Source organism: Molothrus aeneus, chromosome 25 (assembly GCF_037042795.1).
Source record: "Molothrus aeneus isolate 106 chromosome 25, BPBGC_Maene_1.0, whole genome shotgun sequence".
NCBI classification, from domain to species: domain Eukaryota; kingdom Metazoa; phylum Chordata; class Aves; order Passeriformes; family Icteridae; genus Molothrus; species Molothrus aeneus.
The window spans coordinates 4,585,747-4,607,345 of NC_089670.1; the positions used below are offsets into that span (position 1 = coordinate 4,585,747).

General features: G+C 48.0%; 1 protein-coding gene across 1 annotated transcript in view; it reads left to right on the forward strand.

Annotated features, from left to right (window-relative positions):
• UBE2O (ubiquitin conjugating enzyme E2 O) overlaps window positions 1-21,599 on the forward strand; it is a 62,773-nt gene that overhangs the window by 36,115 nt on the left and 5,059 nt on the right. The window contains exons 3-17 of the mRNA XM_066565572.1: window positions 2,954-3,064; window positions 3,736-3,833; window positions 5,190-5,253; window positions 6,946-7,089; window positions 7,717-7,826; window positions 8,629-8,779; window positions 9,515-10,023; window positions 12,755-12,909; window positions 13,796-13,908; window positions 14,966-15,091; window positions 16,094-16,183; window positions 18,464-19,121; window positions 19,972-20,108; window positions 20,609-20,812; window positions 21,475-21,532. Of these exons, the coding sequence (XP_066421669.1) occupies window positions 2,954-3,064; window positions 3,736-3,833; window positions 5,190-5,253; window positions 6,946-7,089; window positions 7,717-7,826; window positions 8,629-8,779; window positions 9,515-10,023; window positions 12,755-12,909; window positions 13,796-13,908; window positions 14,966-15,091; window positions 16,094-16,183; window positions 18,464-19,121; window positions 19,972-20,108; window positions 20,609-20,812; window positions 21,475-21,532 (2,728 nt within the window). The remainder of the gene's footprint in view (window positions 1-2,953; window positions 3,065-3,735; window positions 3,834-5,189; window positions 5,254-6,945; window positions 7,090-7,716; window positions 7,827-8,628; window positions 8,780-9,514; window positions 10,024-12,754; window positions 12,910-13,795; window positions 13,909-14,965; window positions 15,092-16,093; window positions 16,184-18,463; window positions 19,122-19,971; window positions 20,109-20,608; window positions 20,813-21,474; window positions 21,533-21,599) is intronic.

Consider the following 21,599-nt stretch of genomic DNA (forward strand, 5'->3'; position numbering starts at 1 on the left):
AGGTGATATGCTAATTTGGGGGAAAGGTAAGAAGTAGATCTGTAATCTGTCAGACACCTGGGTTTTGTTGTTTCAAAGGATTCTGGGCTATGCTGTTCCTTTTAAACAAAAGAATTAAGGTGGTGTAAAGATCCTCTTATTAGAAAAGAGAGTGATGAGGGAAAGAGTAGAAGGATGGGAGGTGGAAGATGTGGGATTGATGGCTGTGTTTGCAGAGCTGCTGAGCTCTTGGATGGGAGTTTGCTGGTCTGCCTTAAAGCCTCGTCTCTGATGGGGAAGGAATCAATTCACTGTTATCTCCAGCGTGGTGCATGATGTCAGGGTACCAGAAGAAGCAGGAGCAAGGTCTAGGGAGTGCACTCAGTTGTGGAGTGAGTGAGGCTTGAACCCATCAGCTCTCCTCACTCAGTTCAGTCACTTCCCTTTTCAAGTTCTGCTGTTGGAATTGATGGAAATGGATTTTGTAACAGAGCTGTGAAATGTCAGCTTGTTCCATTTGGCCCCTCCTTTAATGGGATCAGCTAATGAAAGGATGGGTGTGTTTGAGCTGTGCCCAGCTGAGGACCTGCCCTGGAAGATGAGACAAGTTGGCAATGTCTCTTTCTGGGACTGCACTGCTGAGCACTGCTATAAACTCAGAGTGATTCAGCAGAACCCCTCAGCCTGCAAATCTGCATCCTCTGTCACAGGCTGATGCTTCATGTGACAGGGAAATAAGTGAACTCATAATAAAGGAAGGTTCAGTGGCAGGTGAGGGAGGAGAACTTTGATTTGACAGCCCTGTAGGTCCTGGGGCTGCTCACAACATTGATCTCTGCTTTCTTAACCACAGACAGGGCTCTGCACTTGCTCAAGCATTTTATAACTGGAAGGAGAAGCAAGGGCTGAGCTAAACCTGTTGCTCTTGGCCATGACTAATAGCACCCAGCTGTGTTAGGTGGGAGGCACCTTTAGGGTGGTGCAGGTGCCTTCTCCATGGGGAAACTCTTTTAGAGAATAGGCAGAAAGGTGCTGGAGCACATAAGTCACTCCAGTCCTGGTTTTATTGCTTGCTGTACTTTCACCATCCATTAAAGGGATTTTAGACCAGGAGACAATATGATCTACAGAAATCACAGGTGGTGGATTGTATCATGTCTCAGAGCTGCTGTCATGTTGGCTGCTGATAAAGGAAAAAAAATTAATTTTGAAATGCACAATGTAGGGCAAGGAATTTGTTTCTGGAAGGCTTTTTGGTTCTGACTAACAAATGGTCTAAAACACGGGGCCTGAACTGCAAAGCACAGTCAGAGGATGGTGTGGGTATACTTGTTTTAGCTGACTCTGGAGGAAAAGCAGGGCAGGTGGCTGTGCTGCAGCCTGCAGAACCTGTGGGTTTGTTGAGCAGGTGCCACTTCTGAGCAGGCCTCACTCATCCCACAGCTCAAATCGTGCTGGCAGTAGCTGCTGTGAAGCTAAAGTCATTCTGGCCAACCCTTTTCAGGTGAGAGTGATGGTAGAGCTCTGCTGGGCTCTTTGCTGGCAGCCTGTGCAGGCAGCAAGCTTAGCTGCAGTCTGTTGTGATGGAGCTGAAGCTGGGAAAGGCTCCCTTTGCTCTGCAGCCCTTCTGAAAGGCATGGGAGTGATATGTGGAGCAGCTGGAGGCAATGAGCCCCTGCTGCTTTGGGCTCTGCCAGCCTGGCTCCCCCAGCCCTCCTGGCCATGCTGGCACAGCTCTGCCTGGGGCTGGCCCCACTCTCCTGATCCCATTGCCTTGGGAGCCTCAGGGCTGCAGGCACTGGTGTGGGGTGAGGAGAGAGCCAGCAGCAGGCAGGTGGAAAGCAAACCAGCCAGAAGGGCTGAGCAGTCTGTCCAGGAATTACCCTGGACTATCTTTGCTCCAACTGCCAGTCCTCAACATGAAACTGAATGGGTTGAGCACCAGCAAACTCCTGAACTCCCACAAGGGCTGCCCGGGGCTTTGAGTGAGAGCCTTGACTAAACATTTCCCTTGGTTTAAAGAACAGAACTGAGCAAACAAATCCACTTCTCACAGGGTATAAGCCCTTTGAGTGTTGTGCTCAAGTCCTGCTGGAGCAGAGACCTTGATGTTTGAGATAAGGACAGCTCATACCAGGGCATTTGTCATGCTGGCCCTCAGTCAGCTTTGATAATGGACTTGTGGTCTTTAATAAATAAAACTATCGATTGTCCCAGCTGTCAGGAGGCCAGGGCAGCTGCTGCCTTTGACTGTTTGGGTTAGCAGCCCTTCCTTGCAGGCCTCCACCATATGTGTGAGCAACATGCACAATGTGTGTTCCCTGCCAAGCTGCCCCCAGAAGGCTCCTGACAGCATGCCTTCTTTTCTTGGGGACAAAAAAGATTAAAACTTCGTTTAAAAGTGAGGGAGATAATGACAGACCATCTTATAATTAGACCAACTGTGAATTATCTGGCTGCAAACCTTGAAATTTGACCACAGGTGCCAGTTTGGGGTTTTTTTTCAGTATGACACAAAATAAAGACTATTTGTAATGTCCTTCAGAATTATGACTTAAAGTCACAACAGCTTTAAAGAATTTCTGTTTAGTTGCTGTTCTGCCCCTGCCTTTGCTGACTCAAGGCAATACCTGCACGATGGTCCTGTAGAGCTGTGAGGCAGGCAGATTTTAAAGCAAGTCTCTAATCACCTGATACAGTATGGTCTTATTTGACCAGGTGTGGGAGTCTCTGCTTTAGCATCTATTTCATATTCTAGCTGGGAAGAAAACACTATAGGTCTGTAATAGTGATCTCACCTTCTGAGCTCTCATGTGTTGTATGAAATGCCCCTGCAGAGCAAGGACCTGAAGGGTAAGAGGGGGTTAGTGTTGAGGTTTATTTGTCTCTGAACTTATGACTTGTACAAAACACATAGGTCTGTATGTAGGACCTTCCCTAGGTAACAAAACCTTTTTCCCTTTTGTGTTTTCAGGACAGTCAGTGTGGAACCGTAATTGACGTCAACATCGAGTGTGCTGTGAAGCTGGTGGGAACCAACTGCATCCTTTACCCTGTCAACAGCAAAGACCTGCAGCATATCTGGGTGAGAACACAGCCAAAATACACTGGGAGCCAGGGCCTGGTGGTGTGCAGGGATGCTGCTGCACTTCAAGTCTCTCTTGAAGGCAAAGCATCCATGTTGTGCAAGATGCATCTGCAGTTTGGTTTTATTTTAAAAACCTCCCTAGCAGAAGATGATGCAGCATCTCCTCATCTCCCCATCTGTTCTGTGTTTCTCATCACATTGCTGAGACCAAATTTTCTTGAAGAGCTAGACTGACATGAAATTATGTGAGAACTCCTGCACTGCATGTGGAAAGCTGGTGTGGCAGCATGACCAGGGTAGCCCATGGCCATGGCCCAGAGCTGCTGAGCTGTGACACCACTGCTGTTTAAACAGGCTATAAAAATGCTGAGATGAGTCAAGAATGTTTCTGTTGAGCTGGAACAGTCTCAAACATATCTGTTTCTCTCTTTGAGTGGATAGTTGGTTTCCAGAGACCAGGTGGGGTAGGATTTCATCATTGTTTTTCCTCTGAGATAAAAATAATTTGGGAGTGAAGAGCAGGAATGTCATAACTCATCCCAAGTCACAGCCTTCAGGAAGACAGTTGGATATGAGCTCCTCTAGGATAAAAAATTACTCTTAGTAATAAAAATTGGCTCCAGCTGCAACAATTACTTAAAAAGTTTTGTTTCCTGTTTTTATCATAGCCTTTCATGTATGGTGACTACATAGCCTATGACTGCTGGCTGGGCAAGGTCTATGACTTGAAGAACCAGGTCATCCTCAAGCTCTCCAATGGAGCCAGGTACTTCTCTCCTTCCTCTGGAAGACTGTCCCCCCTGGTTTTCACAATCCTGATCTGTTTTATGAGAACAAGAAACAGTTTGGGCTTCATTTTTACAAAGTGATAAGTTACCTGCTTGCATGATCTTCAGGTGTCAGCAAGAGAATACTTCCTTGTCTGAAAACATTGAGATTCATTGACAACCCTCTGGAAAAGCTGTAGCCTGAAAGGTGGCAATATTTTTCAATCCCAGCAGATCAGTGCTCCAGAACTAAAGCTCACTTTAAACTGTGCTTCTCCTCTGCAAAAGTAGCTGCTTAAGATGGGTGGTTGTTCCAGACTATTTCTCAGTAGGAGAGCATAACATCACTGAGATGCAGGGAGAATTCTTACCTCAGAAAAGGCTCTGTGAAATGATGGAAATTTGCAGGCTTGTGGTTTTTATCAAAGATGAAAAAGCAACCCAATATAGAAATTTCTGCAAAGCCAGCAGAAGGATCTGAATTCTGTTTCTCTTGCATGTGAAACAGTGACTTGTGTGCTAACCCTTATGGATTCACTGCTTTCTCTGTTACTGAGGCCTGTCTTATCCAACAAACTCTTGATGCAAGGGAAGGAGGGAACCAGTGGAGGGCCAAGAGGCGTATGGGCCTGGCAGCTGGGGAATATCCCATCTGTCTTGTAAATTGAGTGTTGACATTGATGTTTAAAACACAACAACCAAATCCCCAATTCTGCAGCCAGTTCTGAGTCTAAGAAGAGTGAGTAATGTGGGAGCTGTAACAGATGATTGGTGGATGCATCTGAGAGTTTTGACTGTGTTACTGTGCAGTTAACCCAGGCTGGAAGGTTCTTAGGTCTGTGTTAAACGAGGAGTGAAAAATAGCCACACATCTGTCTGTAATGCCTGCAGTTATTGGTGCAATTTAAAACTTTGCTTGGAATCTTGTACCAGCTCCTGCACAGCTGAGTAAAGTGAGGTACTGCTTGCAAAACCTCTTCCTAATGAATCATTGGAAATGCCACCAGAACTTACTCTGGAAATATGTGAAGATATTACTGAAGGAAATATGCCTAAGTTGCCTTTAAGTCCCAGCATGGTGTGAGTAACAGATGGGACCTCTGCAGCAGGCAGGTCTTATCCAGCAACCAGCCTGTTACTTAGCTTGCTTTTTTACATGTTGAATGGGACCTTTAGATACCTTTAATGCTTTTACAGCTTGTCTATCTATAACCAGTTTTTCCCTGCCCCATAAAAGCTCAGGGATACACTGCTGGGTGCATGGCCAGATGTGCTCAGGCTGTTCCTTGGCTGCTGTTTGCTTTTGGGGTAGATGACTTTGGAAGTGTGACCCTGTGTCTCCTGTCTGTTTCCAGGTGTTCCATGAGCACAGAAGATGGAGCCAAGCTGTATGATGTTTGTCCCCATGTCAGTGACTCGGTGAGCTGCTGGTTCTCCTGAGAGTCCTTTTGATCAACTTTGTCTTGGAAACTTTTTGTGCAGGAGGGAGGGAGAAGGCAAAATTCATAGGAATTTATTAATCCTAAGAATGTATCACTTAGAGTAACAGTTTAAAGGTGATGTTAGTCACGAGCAGGGTTTGAGGAGGTATTGCAAATTGATACATCCAACTGGTTTCTTTGTAAACAACTTGAGTAACACGCTGTCAGATGGCTGGTGTCAAGGCAGTTCACTCACTGCTCCTTATATCTGCACATGCTTCTAAAGGCTCTAACTCCATTTACTGCTTTTAAAAACTGTTCCTCTTCTGGAAAAAGGGGTTTTGTTTAACAGGTGTTCTGCTAGAAGCAGGTTTTCAGGTCATGTAATGTAATGTCTCTTGTTACTGCAGTCCATGGTGTTTTTTGAGCAGAGACCTGCCACCACACTGGCATTTTCCAAATCACATGGCAGGGAAGGTTTTGCTTGCTTTTGGGTAAAACAGTTTGCTGTGTGATGGGATCTAACCTCTCTCACCTTCAGAGGCTGATGACAGCTTGCTTGTTCTTCCAAAGGGCCTTGCTGCACTCCTGGCAGCAGTGTTGGGAGATGACAGAGGATGACGTGTGATGCTTAGGAACTAGCAAAGCACTGAGCTCTTATCCTTCCCAGCCTTGAAAGCAAAGGTCCCTTTGATCTAAAACTGCACTTCTGCTAAAACTCGATGCCAGCTTGTTGAAGAGTAAATGGAATATCAGTTCAATAGGATGTGCTGCTGTGGTTTCCTGGTTCTGTACAGGAAAGGAGTGGTCTGTCACTCGATATTCTCCAATACCTCAGTCTCTGCTACTTTAGGTTGTGCAGTGTGTTTTCTGCTCACTAAATGGATGTTGTAGCAACATTTAGCTTCTGGTTACCTAATTTTGAGATGGCTTGTTTTGAGTCAGGCTGCCTTTTAAGTGTACATAGTCCCCTGGGGAATCGCAGTTTGGGCTGAATCAGCTGTCTCCAGTGTTACTCTTGATCCTGTGCTCAGAATTGCTGTGTGTTAGATGGTTACCTGACTTAGATCTTGTCACACTGCTCTTATCCCTTCTGACAAATTACAAGACTTGATGCAGTTTTGTGCTCAGTATTTTATCTACCCTAAACTGCTCTGTCCGCCCCCACACTCTGAATCTCAGTATCAGTGGGAAGGAGCTCTAGGAAAGCAATTGTTGTGTTTACTGTCCTGTTTTTGTTTTCAAAGAACTGTAATATTAACTAATCCACCTGAGACAGGATTAGTACTTACACACTAAATTTGACAAGCAAGGGAGTGAAGGCACACATCCTTTGCCTGTGAAAGATATAAGTGCTTGAATTAGAGCATGGAAAAGAGATGTCCTTGCCCTGCTGACCTTGGCTACCTTGTTACTGAGAACCTCTGTGGAAATTTGCATCTTTAGTTTCTTGCGAGTACCCTTGCTTCTCCTGCACCAAGTCCTGGTCCTGTTGGGCTGTGTGACAGAGCAGGTTGCTATAGGAACTGTTGGGTTGCCTTCAGGAGAGGATGAGATACTGGAGATGGGCATCTTGCAGACTTTACCTTTATAGTTAATTTTACTGATCACAAAAGGTGGAAGCGAAATGCTGGAATATTAAATCTTAGAGTCCTTTATGCTGTTTTTCTCCCCTCTATTTCTCCCACAGGGTCTCTTCTTTGATGATTCATATGGCTTTTATCCTGGACAAGTCCTCATTGGGCCATCTAAAGTGTTCTCCAGTGTGCAGTGGCTCTCGGGTGTGAAGCCTGTTCTGAGCACAAAGAGCAAGTTCAGAGTGGTGGTGGAGGAGGTAAGGACTGACACCCTGACACATGGCCTCCTTCTGCCCTGCATGGTCCCTGGCTGGCTGTTTGGAGCAAAGTCAGCTTGCCATGGTAACCTCCCAAGAGCAAATGTGCTGTGGCTGTGCTGTTCTGAGGTGACAAATTTCTCACTGGGGACTGGCAGGACTTTGGAGCATCCTAGCAAGGGTCCCTGCTGGCACCCTGTAAAGTGATCATGTGTCAGCACACTCAGAGGCAGTACTGCTGATCATTAGGGCAGTAGGAGCACATCTTCTATTGAAACTTAATGTTGCATGCTGTCCAAAAAGGAGAAATATTGCTGATTCTTTGCTTAAAGAAGGAGCAGCTCCAAGTCCATTAGCATATTTCTTTGTGACATTGGACTGCTGATTTACATGTACCATAGCTTCCTTCCCAAGCCACTTGTCTTTCCTTGAAGCTAAAAGCTGTAGAATCTGTTATCAGGTTATGGGGGCACTGTAATTGTCCTGGATGGGGTGAAACTTCACTTGCCCATATTAAATGATAAAAGCAGGTGTGCCACTTTGCTGTGTGTAAACTTTGGCATCTGAGATATGGGTCTGGGAAAGTCTCTAAAATGTGTAATTGCCTTTTCTATCACTACATTGTAGGTACAGGTGGTAGAACTAAAGGTTACTTGGATCACTAAAAGCTTCTGTCCTGGAGGTACTGACAGTGTGAGCCCTCCTCCCTCAATAATCAGCCAGGATAAGCTGTCCAGGTGAGATCCCTTGGAAAGCCCTTTTCACGCCCAGCACTCAGGTCCTGCAGACTGTGGGTGACAGGCCTACCAGGTTAAGGGACACAATGCTTCTGTTTTCAGCAGGATTTTTTTTTCCATGTTGCATGCCTGCATATCCCAGAGCTTCAAAAATACGAGAGCAACTTCCAAATTAGTTTAGCAGACCCTTGAGTTACCAGCACGAGGGCAAGCATCCTGCTAATGCCAAGTTCTCTCCAGCTGACAGGTGCACGGAGTGGTGTCTGGCAGCAGCTTCCTTCTTCCCTTGTCCTTTGGCTCCTGCCTGGAGCAGGCTGCAGCTCCGTGTGTGTCGGGGTGGGGCTCAGGGGTGCGGCTGCAGCCCGGGCTGGTGCTGAGGCAGTAACTGGTGCCCTCTGCAGGCTGCAGCTGCTGGAATGGGCTGGGAAAGCTCAAAAGACAAGTCAGATGAGCAGCAGCACTGTCAGTGTGGGTCCTGCCTGGAGCTCCTGCACTGGAGGGGAGCAACTCTCAAATTACAGCAAAAAGCCCCAAATGTCTCTTGGCAGCTCTCTCGGAGGAGGAGGGGAGCTACAGGGAGAGGAGTGATTTGTGTCCCACCCAAACCCTTTGTATCCCCACCCAGTCCCTGGTGAAATTCCCACTTCTCCTTTAGAATTGTGTGCCTGGAAATGATTTAGTGTGGTGCTGTGCCAGCCCTGCAGCAGCACTGTTAGTGTGAGGCTGTGCCAGCCTTGTCAAGGCTCTGGGCACTGCTGGGTTCTGTTTCTGTTCTGTGCTCATGGCTCTCCTGTTCTGCCAGGGTAAAGCGTCTGGGCTGCTTTGACCATGCCCAAAGGCAGCTGGGGGAAAGGTGCCTCTACGTGTTCCCAGACAAAGTGGAACCTGCAAAAATCACCTGTGAATGTCCAGAGAGGAATTGTGTCCTGGGTGAAGGATCAGTTGCCAAAAAGGTGAGTTGAGGGGTCGAGGGAGGTGTTGACTTCTCTAAGTATTTGTGGTCACTGTGGCTTTTAAAGCAGAGATCTTTCTGGTAGTCATGTGGTCTGAAATGTGACTCCTGAAGTGGTTGTGAAGAGTAATGGCTTGTTGTTGCCAGCAGGGAAGTCACCTTGTGGAGCACTCTGACTGCTCTGGGTGAAGCATGCAGCTACACCTTGAGAGAAGATGAACAGGGCCTCAGCACAGAAATGTCACCTTGCAGGGGTCAAGTGTGCTCTGACAGCTGGGATTTATAAACATGTTGTTTTCCTTAGTATTCTCATGGAGCTGAAATGTTTCAGTTGCTACAGTGAAACAAGGAAGTTGGTTTTGCTTCCTAGGCCACATGAATCATGCTGTGGTCTGTACCTGCTGGCTGTAGAGCCATGGTGTTCCTAGAATAACAGGATGTCATCAGTGTGTAGATGGTGACCTCTGTGCATGTTACATGGATCTACTTGTGACCTTCCATGATAAAAAAAGTTCAAAACATGCCTAAAATAAGCTGAAGGAGCAAAGCTCACTTTACTTGGGCTAGTGCAGTGCTGCTCCTGAGCAGAGTACTGTGAGCTGCTGGTTTGCAGAGTAGTCTGGTGCAGGTGAAATTTGCAGAGCCCCATGGGTGCTGTTTTTCCTGCACAAAGCTGAGCATTCCCCAGCCTGCTGAGTGCCCAGACACAGGTCTGACCCACGTCTGCTCTCTCCAGGTGAGACGGCTGCTGAAGAAGCAGATCGTGAAGATCATGTCGTGCTCCCCAGAGTCTCAGTGCACAGGTGAAGCCCCTGACAAAGAGTCTGCTGCAGCTGCTGACCAAAAATCAGAAGAGCTTAAGCCTGAATCCAAGTGTGAGCTGGATGACTCTTCCAACAGTGCACCCAGTCCTGGGGAGAGAAAGGAGGAGCAGCCTGAAGAAACAGGGAAGGAGAAGGAGGGAGCAGCAGCACGGCAGCAGCAGCAGCAGCCCCCGTTTCTCCTGAAGGATGAAGGGCTGCCTGACTACAGGCTGCAGTCCATGGAGCAGGATGCTGATGATGAGGCAGCTGATGACACTGATGACACCAGTTCTGTCACTTCTTCTGCCAGCTCCACTGCCTCGTCCCAGAGTGGCAGTGGCACCTGCCGCAAGAAGAGCATCCCTCTTTCCATCAAAAACTTGAAGAGGAAGCACAAGAAGAAGAAGACTAAGGTTTCAAGAGAGTTTAAGCCAGGAGACAGGTGAGCTAGATTTCCACACCCATGTGTAATTGCCAAAATCTCCCTTCCCCAAGTGCTCAGCTGTAAAGCAGCACCTGAACTCGGGTGCAAGATGATGGGGAGTTTGGGCTCTGCTTGGTAGTAACTGACAGCAGTTATCTTGTGATGATTGTGCAGTGGCCTGTGTGGAATCAGCTTGGTCTCAGTCCAGCTTCTGATGAAACTGGGGCCATGTGACCTGACACTGATGCTATTCCATTTCAGCTGTGCCTCAGGGTATCTACAGCATATCTGTGCTGTGCTGGATTCTGTGTGCAGGGAAAGAGGTGAATAAAGATCACACAGCTTAAACATGACACTAATTGGTTACCTTATTGGCAGCTTCTGCACAGAGGCTGAGGACAGACCATGCTAGGAATGGACAGCTTATCCTGGAGAGCTGTCTCCAGAGCAGCACAGAGCTCTGAGCTGGCAGGTGCTAGTGCTGCTGTGGTCTCTGTTATCCTGGCCCTGCTCTGCAGAGATCTGCGATTTTTGCCAGCAGTATACATCTTAATATTAGAATTTTTTTTAATTAATAAATTGCACTCACTCCTTGAGAGCCTTGGAGGAATTTATTTCAGTAACTTGAGGGAGGGAGTACTGCATGTATCTGCCCATTTCTAGATAAAACTGGATGTCAGCAGCTTTTGCCTTTAACTTAGGAACGTTTAAACTGTTTTCATGGGATGGAAGGACATCTGACAAGTGGCCTCCCTGTCTGCAGGCTTCCCTGGGCTGCTTAGTTGTGTACAGATTCTGCACCAACTGATGCAAGAGAAATGTGAGAATTCTCCCAGGAAAGTGACATTATCAGAGGTTATTCAAGAGATTCACTAGTTTGAGAATGTCACGAACTTCATTGGCATTTTTTGTAGGTATTAAGCCTCGCCTGTGAGTGATTCTTGTAGTCCTTGTAAGTTCTGGAGAAATTAGATTTGAAGGTCACAAAGCCCAGCAGAGCAGCATCCAAGTGTGAGAAAAAAATGGGAGTGTGTGAGAGTTCCTGGGAATGGATTCTCAGTTCACTCTTCATGTCTCACTCCCCCGCTGAGTGTCTCTGTTTTACTGAAGGTTTTGCTAAGGAGAGCATAGCTAGGGCACCTGGTGGCTCCCTGTACCATACAGGCAGAGGGGAGAAATCCCTGTGTCAGCCCCAAGAAATTCCAGTGCTGGATCAGGACAGCTCAATACAAGGAGATAAAGAGATAACCATGACACAGAGTAGGAGTTAGAGGCTTTTTCAGCACAGACTGAGAGCCCCCAGCTGATGCTCTGAAGGGTACATGGGGCAGCTGGGCACAGCTCAGTGTGAGGGGCCAGTGCTGTTGAATATTCCTCTGGGGTGCTGAGGAATCAGAGATGTTTCTCTGGTGATCAGAGATGTTCTGCCAGGCACTGCTGAGAAATGCCAAGTGCTAGAGCTGCCTGCACTCGGTGATGCACATGTGGTGTGTCAGCTCCTGGGCAGTCTGGCTGCAGGGGCCAGCTCAGCATGTGGCTTTGCCATCAGTGAGTGACCTGCTGCAGCTCTCTGTGCAGCACACAGACAGCTGGATATCTTTTAGTGAGGATATACAAGGATTTTTATTAACATCAAGTCTTGATTTTTGTTTAGAGCCACCATTGCAGACAAGAGTGCCTCATTTCCTTGCACAGCCTTTCCACTGCCATCCTCAGCTGCACATGTCCTATGTCCCCCAGACATGTCCTTTGTGCCCCAGAAACCATCTTGTTGTGTATCACACACACACTTGGCCTGTTACAGACCCTTCTCTGATAATTTCTGCTGTTGAGTGCTGGCCCTGCTAAAAACTTCATCTTGTTTCCACTTAAAAATATTTCTCTGACATTCATAAAAACAAGGCTGGGGACAAACAGCTGTATTTGCCTATTGTATCTTCATTCTGATTGGGTTCTGAAACCAACATAAATCCAGCACTTGTGTTACTCTGGAAGGCCTGGCCAGCAAAGTAAAGGGAAGATTTAAAGCCAGTGTGGGGTTTGGTTTGTTCTCTTCTGTAGGAGAGATGAAATTAGTGGAGGGCTCATTAGAAGAGTGTCCAGCTAGGCTGCCCCTCCTGCCCCAAGGACTTTGCCTCCTCAAGCATCCCTGTCAAGCCCCTCAGCAGAGAACCAGCATGTGGTCCGTTGTGGTGTGTTTGGGTTTAATTTCTGAGCTGCAAAGACACATGTGTGTTTGAACAGCTGGGGAGGACATTTTTCTCTTTTAAACAAAATCCTTTTGCTTTGCTCACATTCAATGTGTAGCCTCTTTCCTTTGTTTTGTTTTTTTTTTTTTTCTCTCTGGAAGGGCTGTGATGATTTATCTTTCCACTCATGTGTTCTTCTAGTTTCAAAGACTCCTCAGAGCTGGAAAGTGCTCCAGTGGAGAAGATCTCAAGCTTCAAACTATTTGAAGCTCCTGTCAGGGGCAGAAAGTGGGTGCTGGTGGATGTTAATTTGCCTCCACAGGAATAAAAGTGAACTCAGCAGGAGCTCTCTGGAAAGTCAGTGCTCCTTCAGCAGTGTAACTCCTGCAGGGGTTGAGAGCCCATCAAAACAAAGCTGCTGTGTAGCTGTGTCCATGTGCTCCACATGGGGTTTCCTGACTTGCTTCCCAGCCTGCTGATCCGTGTACCTTTGTGTTGCTGAGGTCCATCTTGATCCTTGATGTTCCCTTTGGTGACTCATTGCCTTTTTGTGCTGCCAGGGTTGCTGTGGAAGTGGTGACCACAATGACTTCAGCTGATGTGATGTGGCAGGATGGCACCGTGGAGACAAACATCCGCTCCAACGAGCTGATCCCTGTCCATCACCTGGACAACAATGAGTTCTGCCCTGGAGATTTTGTGGTGGACAAAAGAGGTATTGGGTGTCAGAGCAATGCTCTTAATTGCAAAGTATTGTTCAGTTTGGATCCCCTAATTTACTCTGTAGCTGTTGGTGCTCACTAGAGGTGGGCACCTGACAGAGACAGCAGTGACTCAGCTGACTTGGTGGGAATGGCAGCAGAGAATCATTATTTACATACCAAAGTTGAACTGTGACAACAGGAGGGATGTGGAAAGAATAAATACCAAGGATACAAACTAGGATTTTCAGTATTTCTGCAAAGCAGGAGTTGCCCACCTTGAAAGGACCAGCAGCTCTGAGCTCTGTCCCAGAGTGAGGGGAGAAACAAACAGCTCACCTCAGGCTATTTTCTCTGTACAGCTGATCTAGCATGACCCTCACGTTTTTTTCATGGAGAGTTTTGGGATCCAGAGGCCTCTTTTTCAATCCCTTTTCTTCACCAAACCAATTGGTGATGCTAGTGAGGGCCACAGGACAAGTTCAAGGAGACTTACAGCTTTTGGATATGAAATATTGATGAAGCCATCTGGCTCTCAGCTCCTTCTCTAGCAAGGGTAGGCCCTCAGCAGTGGGGACCAGAAGATAGGTTGGGAAGCAGGAAAGTGGCTTAGCATAAATAGAGGCTATTTTATGTGGCCATTTGTGATGAGTAATGTCTGACTGGTCTTCTGGGTAACACGTAGTCTGTGGAAACTAAAGTTACCCGTCAGTTCCAGCTCTACCATTCTAGTTTGGCAACAATTCTCACTGTGTAGGAAGAAGTGTTTTTCCTCATGCCATTCACAAGTGGAAGGCTTTAGCCACGAGAGCCCAGGAGCTGACAGCCTCAGTCACTGAGCAAAGTCTGTGCTCCTTTGCCTGATTTGTCTGTTTTCTTCCCTACCATTGTGACCAAAAGCTCAGAGCTCCCAGGACCCTGGGTTGTATGGAGTGGTGCAGTCTGGGGACCACATCGGCCGTACCTGTGTGGTGAAGTGGTTCAAGCTGAAACCCAGTGGAGATGATGTGGAGGTAAGTGCAGGAGCCAGGGCCTGCCACAATCAGCTAAGAGAAAGCAGCCACAAAATAATACAAGCCTAACAGATAAACACAGATAAGCCTGGAAATCAGCTCTGCATTGATTGTGTGTCCTTGAGGAAGGGAACAATGCTTATGGGCCTGGGAGACTTAGCTAGAGGTGATATCACTTCATATTTGTAGATGCCTGTGAGGTGGCAAAGATCAGGCAGATAATTTACATCCCATGGCATCATCAGGTTCTGGTGTGGATAAAGATTTTTGCTAAAGTTGTCACAGACAATGGATTTCTTGAGTTCACTGTAAGAATTTTTCCTCCCCATGTCTTTGCATGGTTCCTAGAAATAGGATCAATCTATTGCACGTTGTTGTTTGCCAGGTAGTATTGCCCATAGTTAACCTTTTTCTTGGGATTTGTAGGAATGCTGTATTTTCCAGTCTTGATACACTGTAGTCTATCAAGATGCAGAAGGGGACATCTTGGAGATGAGAGGGGGCCTCGACACTCCTTTGTCTTGGCCTGCCAGAGCACATTGTCATAACTGAGCAGGGCTCTTCACATGCAGAAGCAGAACATGTCTGGCCCAGGGTTGTGCTTCACTTATTTCTCATAATTCATGAGGTCCTAGCTCTCTTTCTCCAGGAGAAATCAAAGGAAAGATGTTTCCCATTAAATGACAGGTTTTTTGTCATATACTTCCTGTTGCATTGGATAATTTCAAAAGTAAATTCTTGCCCTTTGGGCCCCAGTGAACTGCTTTGAGAAATCTGGGTGTTCAGAAGGGAATAAAACACTGTGGTTGCACATCTCCTCGTCATGGTGATGTGAACCCTGAGGTACAAGTGAGGCTGAGCAGATGAGACAGAATATCTGCTTCCTTTCATTGTTGTGCCTTGATCCACTGGATGAGGTGACAAGAGGGGACAGCAGCAGCCCCTTGCAGGCTGAAAAGGGATCAAACAAAACACCAAGTGCTTTGGAGGGCTGAAGGTGTGTTCTGGGGGTCAGTGCAGCCTGGTGGGGCTGACGTGTGGCTGTGTCTGGCTGCAGCTGATCGGGGAGGAGGAGGACGTGAGCGTCTACGACATCGCCGACCACCCCGACTTCCGCTTCCGCACCACCGACATCGTCATCCGCATCGGCAACTCCGACGGAGCCGCGGCCAAGGAGGACGAGGTGGGTCCTGGCCACGCTGCTGCGGCCACAGTGTCTCCAGGTGTTGGTGGAGGCACTTGGAAAGGTTGATAGGAAGATGTTAGACCCTGCATTGGCATTCTAAATAAACTCCCTAGCTTCCTGATTTTGTATTGGTGTCCCCTGCTGTCATGAGTAACACATCAGAGCTCTGTCTGGTGGAGATGCAACCTTGAAATGCTTTGACCTTGATGACAGTCTGCAGCAGAGCAAGAGTGAAGCTGAGACAAGGACTGAACATATGCCTGAGGGCTTTACATAGAACTCTTGCTTAGGATTTCAGACTAACTTGTAATAAAAGGATATTCTGTGGGCTCCTGAGCAACCATGAGGTGGATTTGTCATGTTCTACTTGGCAACAGAAGACTGGGGTTCAGCTCTGGTGACTGAGCTATGTTCATGTAAATTTTGTTGAGCTGATTGATTTCCTTGGGGGAGGAAGGAACAATTTATATTGTAGACAAAACACCTCTGGAGAGACCTTCAGCTTTTGAGCCTGCTGCCCTAAAAAAGTGTTAAAAGGTGTAGTGTGGCTCTTACAGCACAAAACACATCCCAGCCTGCTCAGCTGACCTAAATAACCTGCTGCAGGGCGAGGTGCTCCTTGCCTGCACACCCTGCAAGGCTGTGGCTTGTTTGTTCATGCCTGTGCTCTCTGAGGAGCCCCTGGTGCTGGGTGTTGGGGGAGCTGAGGACACCCCACTAGAGGGCACCCCCATTCCATGGAGGACCTGTCCCTTGCTGGCACTGAAAGGCTGCTGGTCCTGTCAAAGATCAGGATCTCCTTCCAGACCAGCACTCCTGCTCCTTGTGGAGAAGAGTTCTCCCCCCTCCATGGCAGAGTTGTGTGGTTTCTGTATGTAGGATGCAGGTGTTGCTCTAGGTGGTTCTCCAGCTGGGGAATGTGTTTCTCAAATCCTTCCTGCTCTGCACTGAAGTGCCTGGGGAAGAAAAGGAACTGACAAACCACTCTTGTCTCCACAGCCCTCGGTCGGACAGGTGGCTCGCGTGGATGTCAGCAGCAAGGTGGAAGTGGTGTGGGCTGACAATTCCAAGACTATCATTCTGCCTCAGGTGAGGTCCTGTTCCAGCTCCCATTATCACCATAATTCTTAGCTGAGTGACAAGATGTGGATTTAAGTCCTGTGTGTAGAGAGATTCACTGGGTAAGGGACTCTTGCTCTGTTGATTGGTGCAGTCCTATATGCGAGGGTGACTTCCCAATTCTGTTATCACAGGAAAATCCTTTTGTCAGGAGGCAACTAGTTGGTCATAACTGCTCTCTAATCTGGTGATTAGGGAAGCCTGGACAGGCTCTTTTTGCCTTCACAAGTGCCTCCCAGCTCTGCCCACAGCCCTGCTCCTGGCCTCAGGCACCTGGAGCTTGGCAGAGCTGAGGGATCATTGGTTCTGACTGGAGCCCAGGTTAGTGCATTGCCCAACCAGGGCACTGCCAAAAGACTATTGCATGTTCTGTCTCTCTTGTGAAATGCCACCATAGTGGGGTTTTCACTAAAGAAACTCCTCCAGAAGCTGGGCCAGAGCCACAAATTGTCACCTTAGCTAACCTAGAGATCAGACTCAAATCTTATTCCAGGCAGGGAGGGAAAGGGTTGAATGCAAGCTGAAAAATACAGATACAGCCACACTGCTAATCCACTGCACTGCTGATTTGTCTGGGGTTCTTTTAAGGCTTTTGTTGTAATGTCTTGTACTCATACTTGCTACTCCCCATACAGTTTCATCCCATGTCTTCTCTCCTTGTTGCCTGCAATGAAGGCAGACAGCCTAAAGATACAAGACAACCTACGTCTGTAGAGTCCATTCTGTCACTGACAGAGCAGCCACTGCCTCCACTGCAGAGATGCCTTAGCAAGTACAATGTACTTGAGCAAGATCTCTTTTTAAACCAAGCAGCTCTGCATTAATTACAGTAGAATAGTCAATGCCTGCACTGTGGCAGTGGACTGGGGCGTACAAAGCAGGCTGCTGTCTCCCTTCCCCGTTGTCACATGTGCTTGGATCACAGGCACAATCAGAGGTCTGATGCCTGCTCCACAAAGGGCTGTTCTCACACTGCAGTGCTGGGGCTCTGCAGCAGCTCCTGCTGTGTCACGCCAGTCCCTTCGATTCTGCTCCTCTGCGTAATTATGGGAGTTAGGGAAATGTCAGGAGCATGAATTATCAGTTGGTAAAACCATGATTTATCAATGCCTGACCATGTGCCCAGAGACGAGCTGTCTGGGTGCTTTTTCACAGCTCTAAAAATAAAGATGGCATAGCAGGCTAATTAACTTTCCAACTCAGATTTGGATTAGCTTTGAGGGCAGTGAGTTTTGATGGCTTTTCGTGCCTGCAGTCACTTGTGTTGAACCCAGCTAACCTCTGCTGGCTGCCTGTCTCTGGGTGGCACAGGACTGGCTCAACAGTGCTGGTTCAGTTAAAGGCTTTGACAAGATGACTGAGGGTCCCTGTGCTTTAGCCTCTGGGGTTGTATCCTGCCAGATTAAGAGGATTCTTGGGCTGTCACTCAAGTATCAGAAGATGTGGATAAAATGCTCCCATCTTGTCACTGCAAACACAGCCCTGAAAAGGTGTTCTTGCTCCCCTGATTCAGTGTTGGTGCTTAAAACTGGAGGAGCTCTGTAAACCTCTGCAGAGAGACCTCCTGAGACGTAGCATGTGCAAAAGCAAGTGGTAGGAGGTGAGGCTGGATGGAGTGGGAATATGTTCAGCTTCCAGTAGTGAGAGGGAAGAGAGCATTTTATATAAGAGCTTATTCAGCAACTTGGGTGAGGCTCCATTGTCCCAGCTGAATTTTAAGCAGTAGCCACATATAACAGCTAAAGCAGTCTAGCAAGGCTCTCTTGGCAAATATTGTGTGCCACAGGAGAGGAGAGCTGCTACAGGAATGTGTTCCTGGTTCCAGCATTGTCTCTGTGGAAGGACAGAGTGTGGAGGCAGCCAAACCAGGGCTCTGTGCCAACACAGTTGCTGGTGCAGAAGCAGGACCAGAAATACCAACTCCTCACATGATACCAAATACCTTCTGAGCTCTGTGCTCTGAAACCCTGGGGCATCCAGGGAGCTGTGGGGCACCTGCCTGCTCTCCAGGGCTGGATCCCAGACAGTGGCAGGACTGCAGCCCATCTAGAACTTGCCCTAGTTTTACCCCCAATGCCACAGTTGGAAAAGTGGAGGATGGGACTGTGTGGTTTCATAATCTGTGCCAGTATAGATGGAATGGGTTTAAACAGCCCAAACAAATCCAAATGGAAATTCCTTTTACTTACTTTTAAAAACAACTAAAACTGTGCTTCAGCCTAAGTGTCATGTAACTCTGTTCTCCTTTAGCACTTGTACAATATTGAATCAGAAATTGAGGAGTCAGACTATGATTCTGTTGATGGCAGCACCAGCGGGGCATCCTCAGAGTGGGAGGATGAAAGTGACAGCTGGGAGACAGATAATGGCCTCATGGAAGATGACCACCCAAAAATTGAGGACTTTGAGCCTGAGGAACCAGCAGCAGAGGAGGTGAAAAAAGTAGAAGAACAAGTCCAAGGAGCTGTGGCTATGGCAGTTGCAGATCTTGCTACAGAAAAAGCTGGCAAGGATGGAGCCCCAAAGAGCTTCCGGGAACTAAAGGAGGCCATCAAGATCTTGGAAAGCCTGAAAAATATGACTGTGGAGCAGCTGCTGACTGGCTCTCCCACCTCCCCAACTGTGGAACTGGAAAAACCCACTCGAGAGAAGAAGTTCTTGGACGATATTAAAAAGCTGCAGGAAAATCTAAAGAAGACCTTGGATAATGTGGCTATTGCTGAGGAGGAAAAGATGGAAGCAATGGTAGAGACGGAGAAGAAGGAAGAAAAAGCAGAGGCACAGACACCAGTGAGGTCAGAGTGGCCCAGTGAGACACCAGTGCTCTGCCAGCAGAGTGGAGGGAAGCCTGGAGTCACCTTCACCAGTGCCAAGGGAGAAGTGTTCTCTGTGTTGGAATATGCTCCAGGTGAGTGTGGGATACCTGGTCCTTCACTGCTCTCCTGCAGTGTTTCTTTATCCAAAACCTTTGCCTCAAACCCTTTGGATTCTGTACCCTCTCATCTTAGTCCTTTTCGTAGCTCATTAACTAGAGAAGAGAAATTAAGCCAACTTCTGTAGCACAGTGTGTTCTGGGACCTAAACATGGCTTTTAGATAGCAACTCTAGGCACTCTTGCACCTTCCCAAGCCTCAGAAGAGTGCTTCCCTCTTTCCCAGGGTGGTGACTAACATTGGAGGGCTGCAGACATCAGTTGCTTTCCATTGCAGACATTTCCTTGCAAGTTGCAGGGTTTGTTCAGGCTTTTTTTTCAAGGCTGAATTGGTTGAGAAGCAAAACAAAACCAGCTGGTGTTCTTGTGCTGGGTCTCCTTGGTGAGTGGGTGTCTTTATTCACTGGCGCCAGTGTTAGTGGCCAGGAATAAAAAAGCATCTGGCTGTGGGGAACATTGGTGACAGTGGAGCCCAAGGTGCTCCAGCCTGGGTGGGAAAGGTGGCCAGACTGTTGGGAAGCTGCAGGTGTGGGCAAGGGGAAGTGGGGAGCTGTGTTGGTTTTGGCAGGGCTATTGTTCTGTGGGACAAGTTTCCTCGCTGGGCCACAGGGGACAGCGTTGTGTGGGACAGTGAGAACAGGAGATGCAGGTTGTGGTTGCTGCACTGTGTGGGAAATCATCTCTCCTGCCTCCTGGCTCAGCACCAAAGCAAGTTAACTCCTCTCTTCCACTTGATGCATATTACACATGGGTAGATTTGCCTTCATGAGGAACCTGTGGCAGTTTCTAAAGGCAGGCTGTAATTGTTGTCTTCTTTGTCCCACAGATTCCCATGCCTTCAAGAAAATGGAGTTCCAGCCCCCAGAAGCCAAGAAGTTCTTCAGCACCGTGCGGAAGGAGATGGCTCTGCTGGCCACCTCCCTGCCCGATGGCATCATGGTGAAAACCTTCGAGGATCGAATGGCAAGTGCCTGCTCTCAGATGCCTCTGTGCTGGTGCTGGGCTCAGCATCCAGATCCCTGTCTTTGCAATTCCCTGCTTAGCCCTAATCCTTTGCATTAGAGCTGCAGGAATGTGTGCATCATGTGAAACAGGGCTGTAATTACCCAAAATGGCTGCTTTTGCTACTTTTGCATTCACTGAGTCAAGGTGGCAAAAAAAGAGCTGCTGATTGCAGGGAGCCTGTTCTGGATGCTGAGTGGGAAGACAGCCAGCAAGGGGCTGTGTCAGCAGGGAGTAAATTTGGGATTTTTGGCCCTCCTTGAAGCCCTGTTTCAGTTGCAAATGTTCACTTTGCTCTCAGGGTGCAACTTCTGGCAGGGGAAGGTGCCATGAGATGTGTTGCTTGACCTGACACTTGAAAGGGCCAAGTCAATCACATCCCCACTCTCCCTCTGTGTAAATACAGCTCTGCCAGGGTAAGAGGGTGTTTCCCAGTCCTGACCTCCTGCCTCTCTCCACAGGATCTCTTCTCAGCACTTATCAAAGGGCCCACACGCACACCCTATGAAGATGGCCTCTTCCTCTTCGATATCCAGCTCCCCAACATCTACCCCGCTGTCCCGCCTCTCTTCCGCTACCTCTCCCAGTGCAGTGGGAGGCTGAATCCCAACCTCTACGACAATGGCAAAGTGTGTGTCAGCCTCCTGGGGACCTGGATAGGCAAGGTAATGCTGTCCTCCACCTGGCTCTGGGGAGCAGGGCTTGTGCTGGGCTGCTTTTGGAACAAGTCACTTCCTACCAGACCTGGGTGATTCTCTCTGGGTGGTGTTTGAGCTGGAGTGGCTTGGGCTTTGGGCATCTGGAGCAGATAGCTGGTGTAGTTTGGCTTTTTCTGGGGCTGTATTTGGCTCAACTGTCTCTCCTCAATGAGAAGTCTGTGGTCAGTCCAGCCATAGCAGAGATGCCAACACCAGCAGGGGGTGTGCCTGTGGGTTAGGGCTCTGTCTTCCACACTGTGGACAAATCATGTGGTACAAAGTCCAGATGGAGACTTGGAATAAGCAGAGCCAGGGAAATAGGTTTTGAGCAGGACAGGGCAGCTGGGAAGGTTTTGGAACTGATGGCTGGTGTGTAAGTTTACACAGTTCCAGACAGAACTGGCCTGAGGGGGTGTGGTGCTGGTAAAAAAATAACGGAGAGATGTGTTGTTGAGATGGGACACCAGCACATCATGTGCTCATGGAGTCAGTTCCTTGTTCCTGCCGTGAGCCACAGGATGTCAGCAACAGGAATGCAGAGCAGCTGGGGCCTCACTTCATCTGATAGTAGTCACAGAGCAAACTGATGGTGCTCCAGCCCTTTTAACATATTTGTGTTTGCATTTCAGGGGACAGAAAGGTGGACCAGTAAATCCAGTCTCCTTCAAGTACTCATCTCCATCCAAGGTAAATGCTCCTGCCAAGCCTGTGGGTCAGGAAAAGGCAGAGGGAGGAAGGGATGTTGATTTATGGG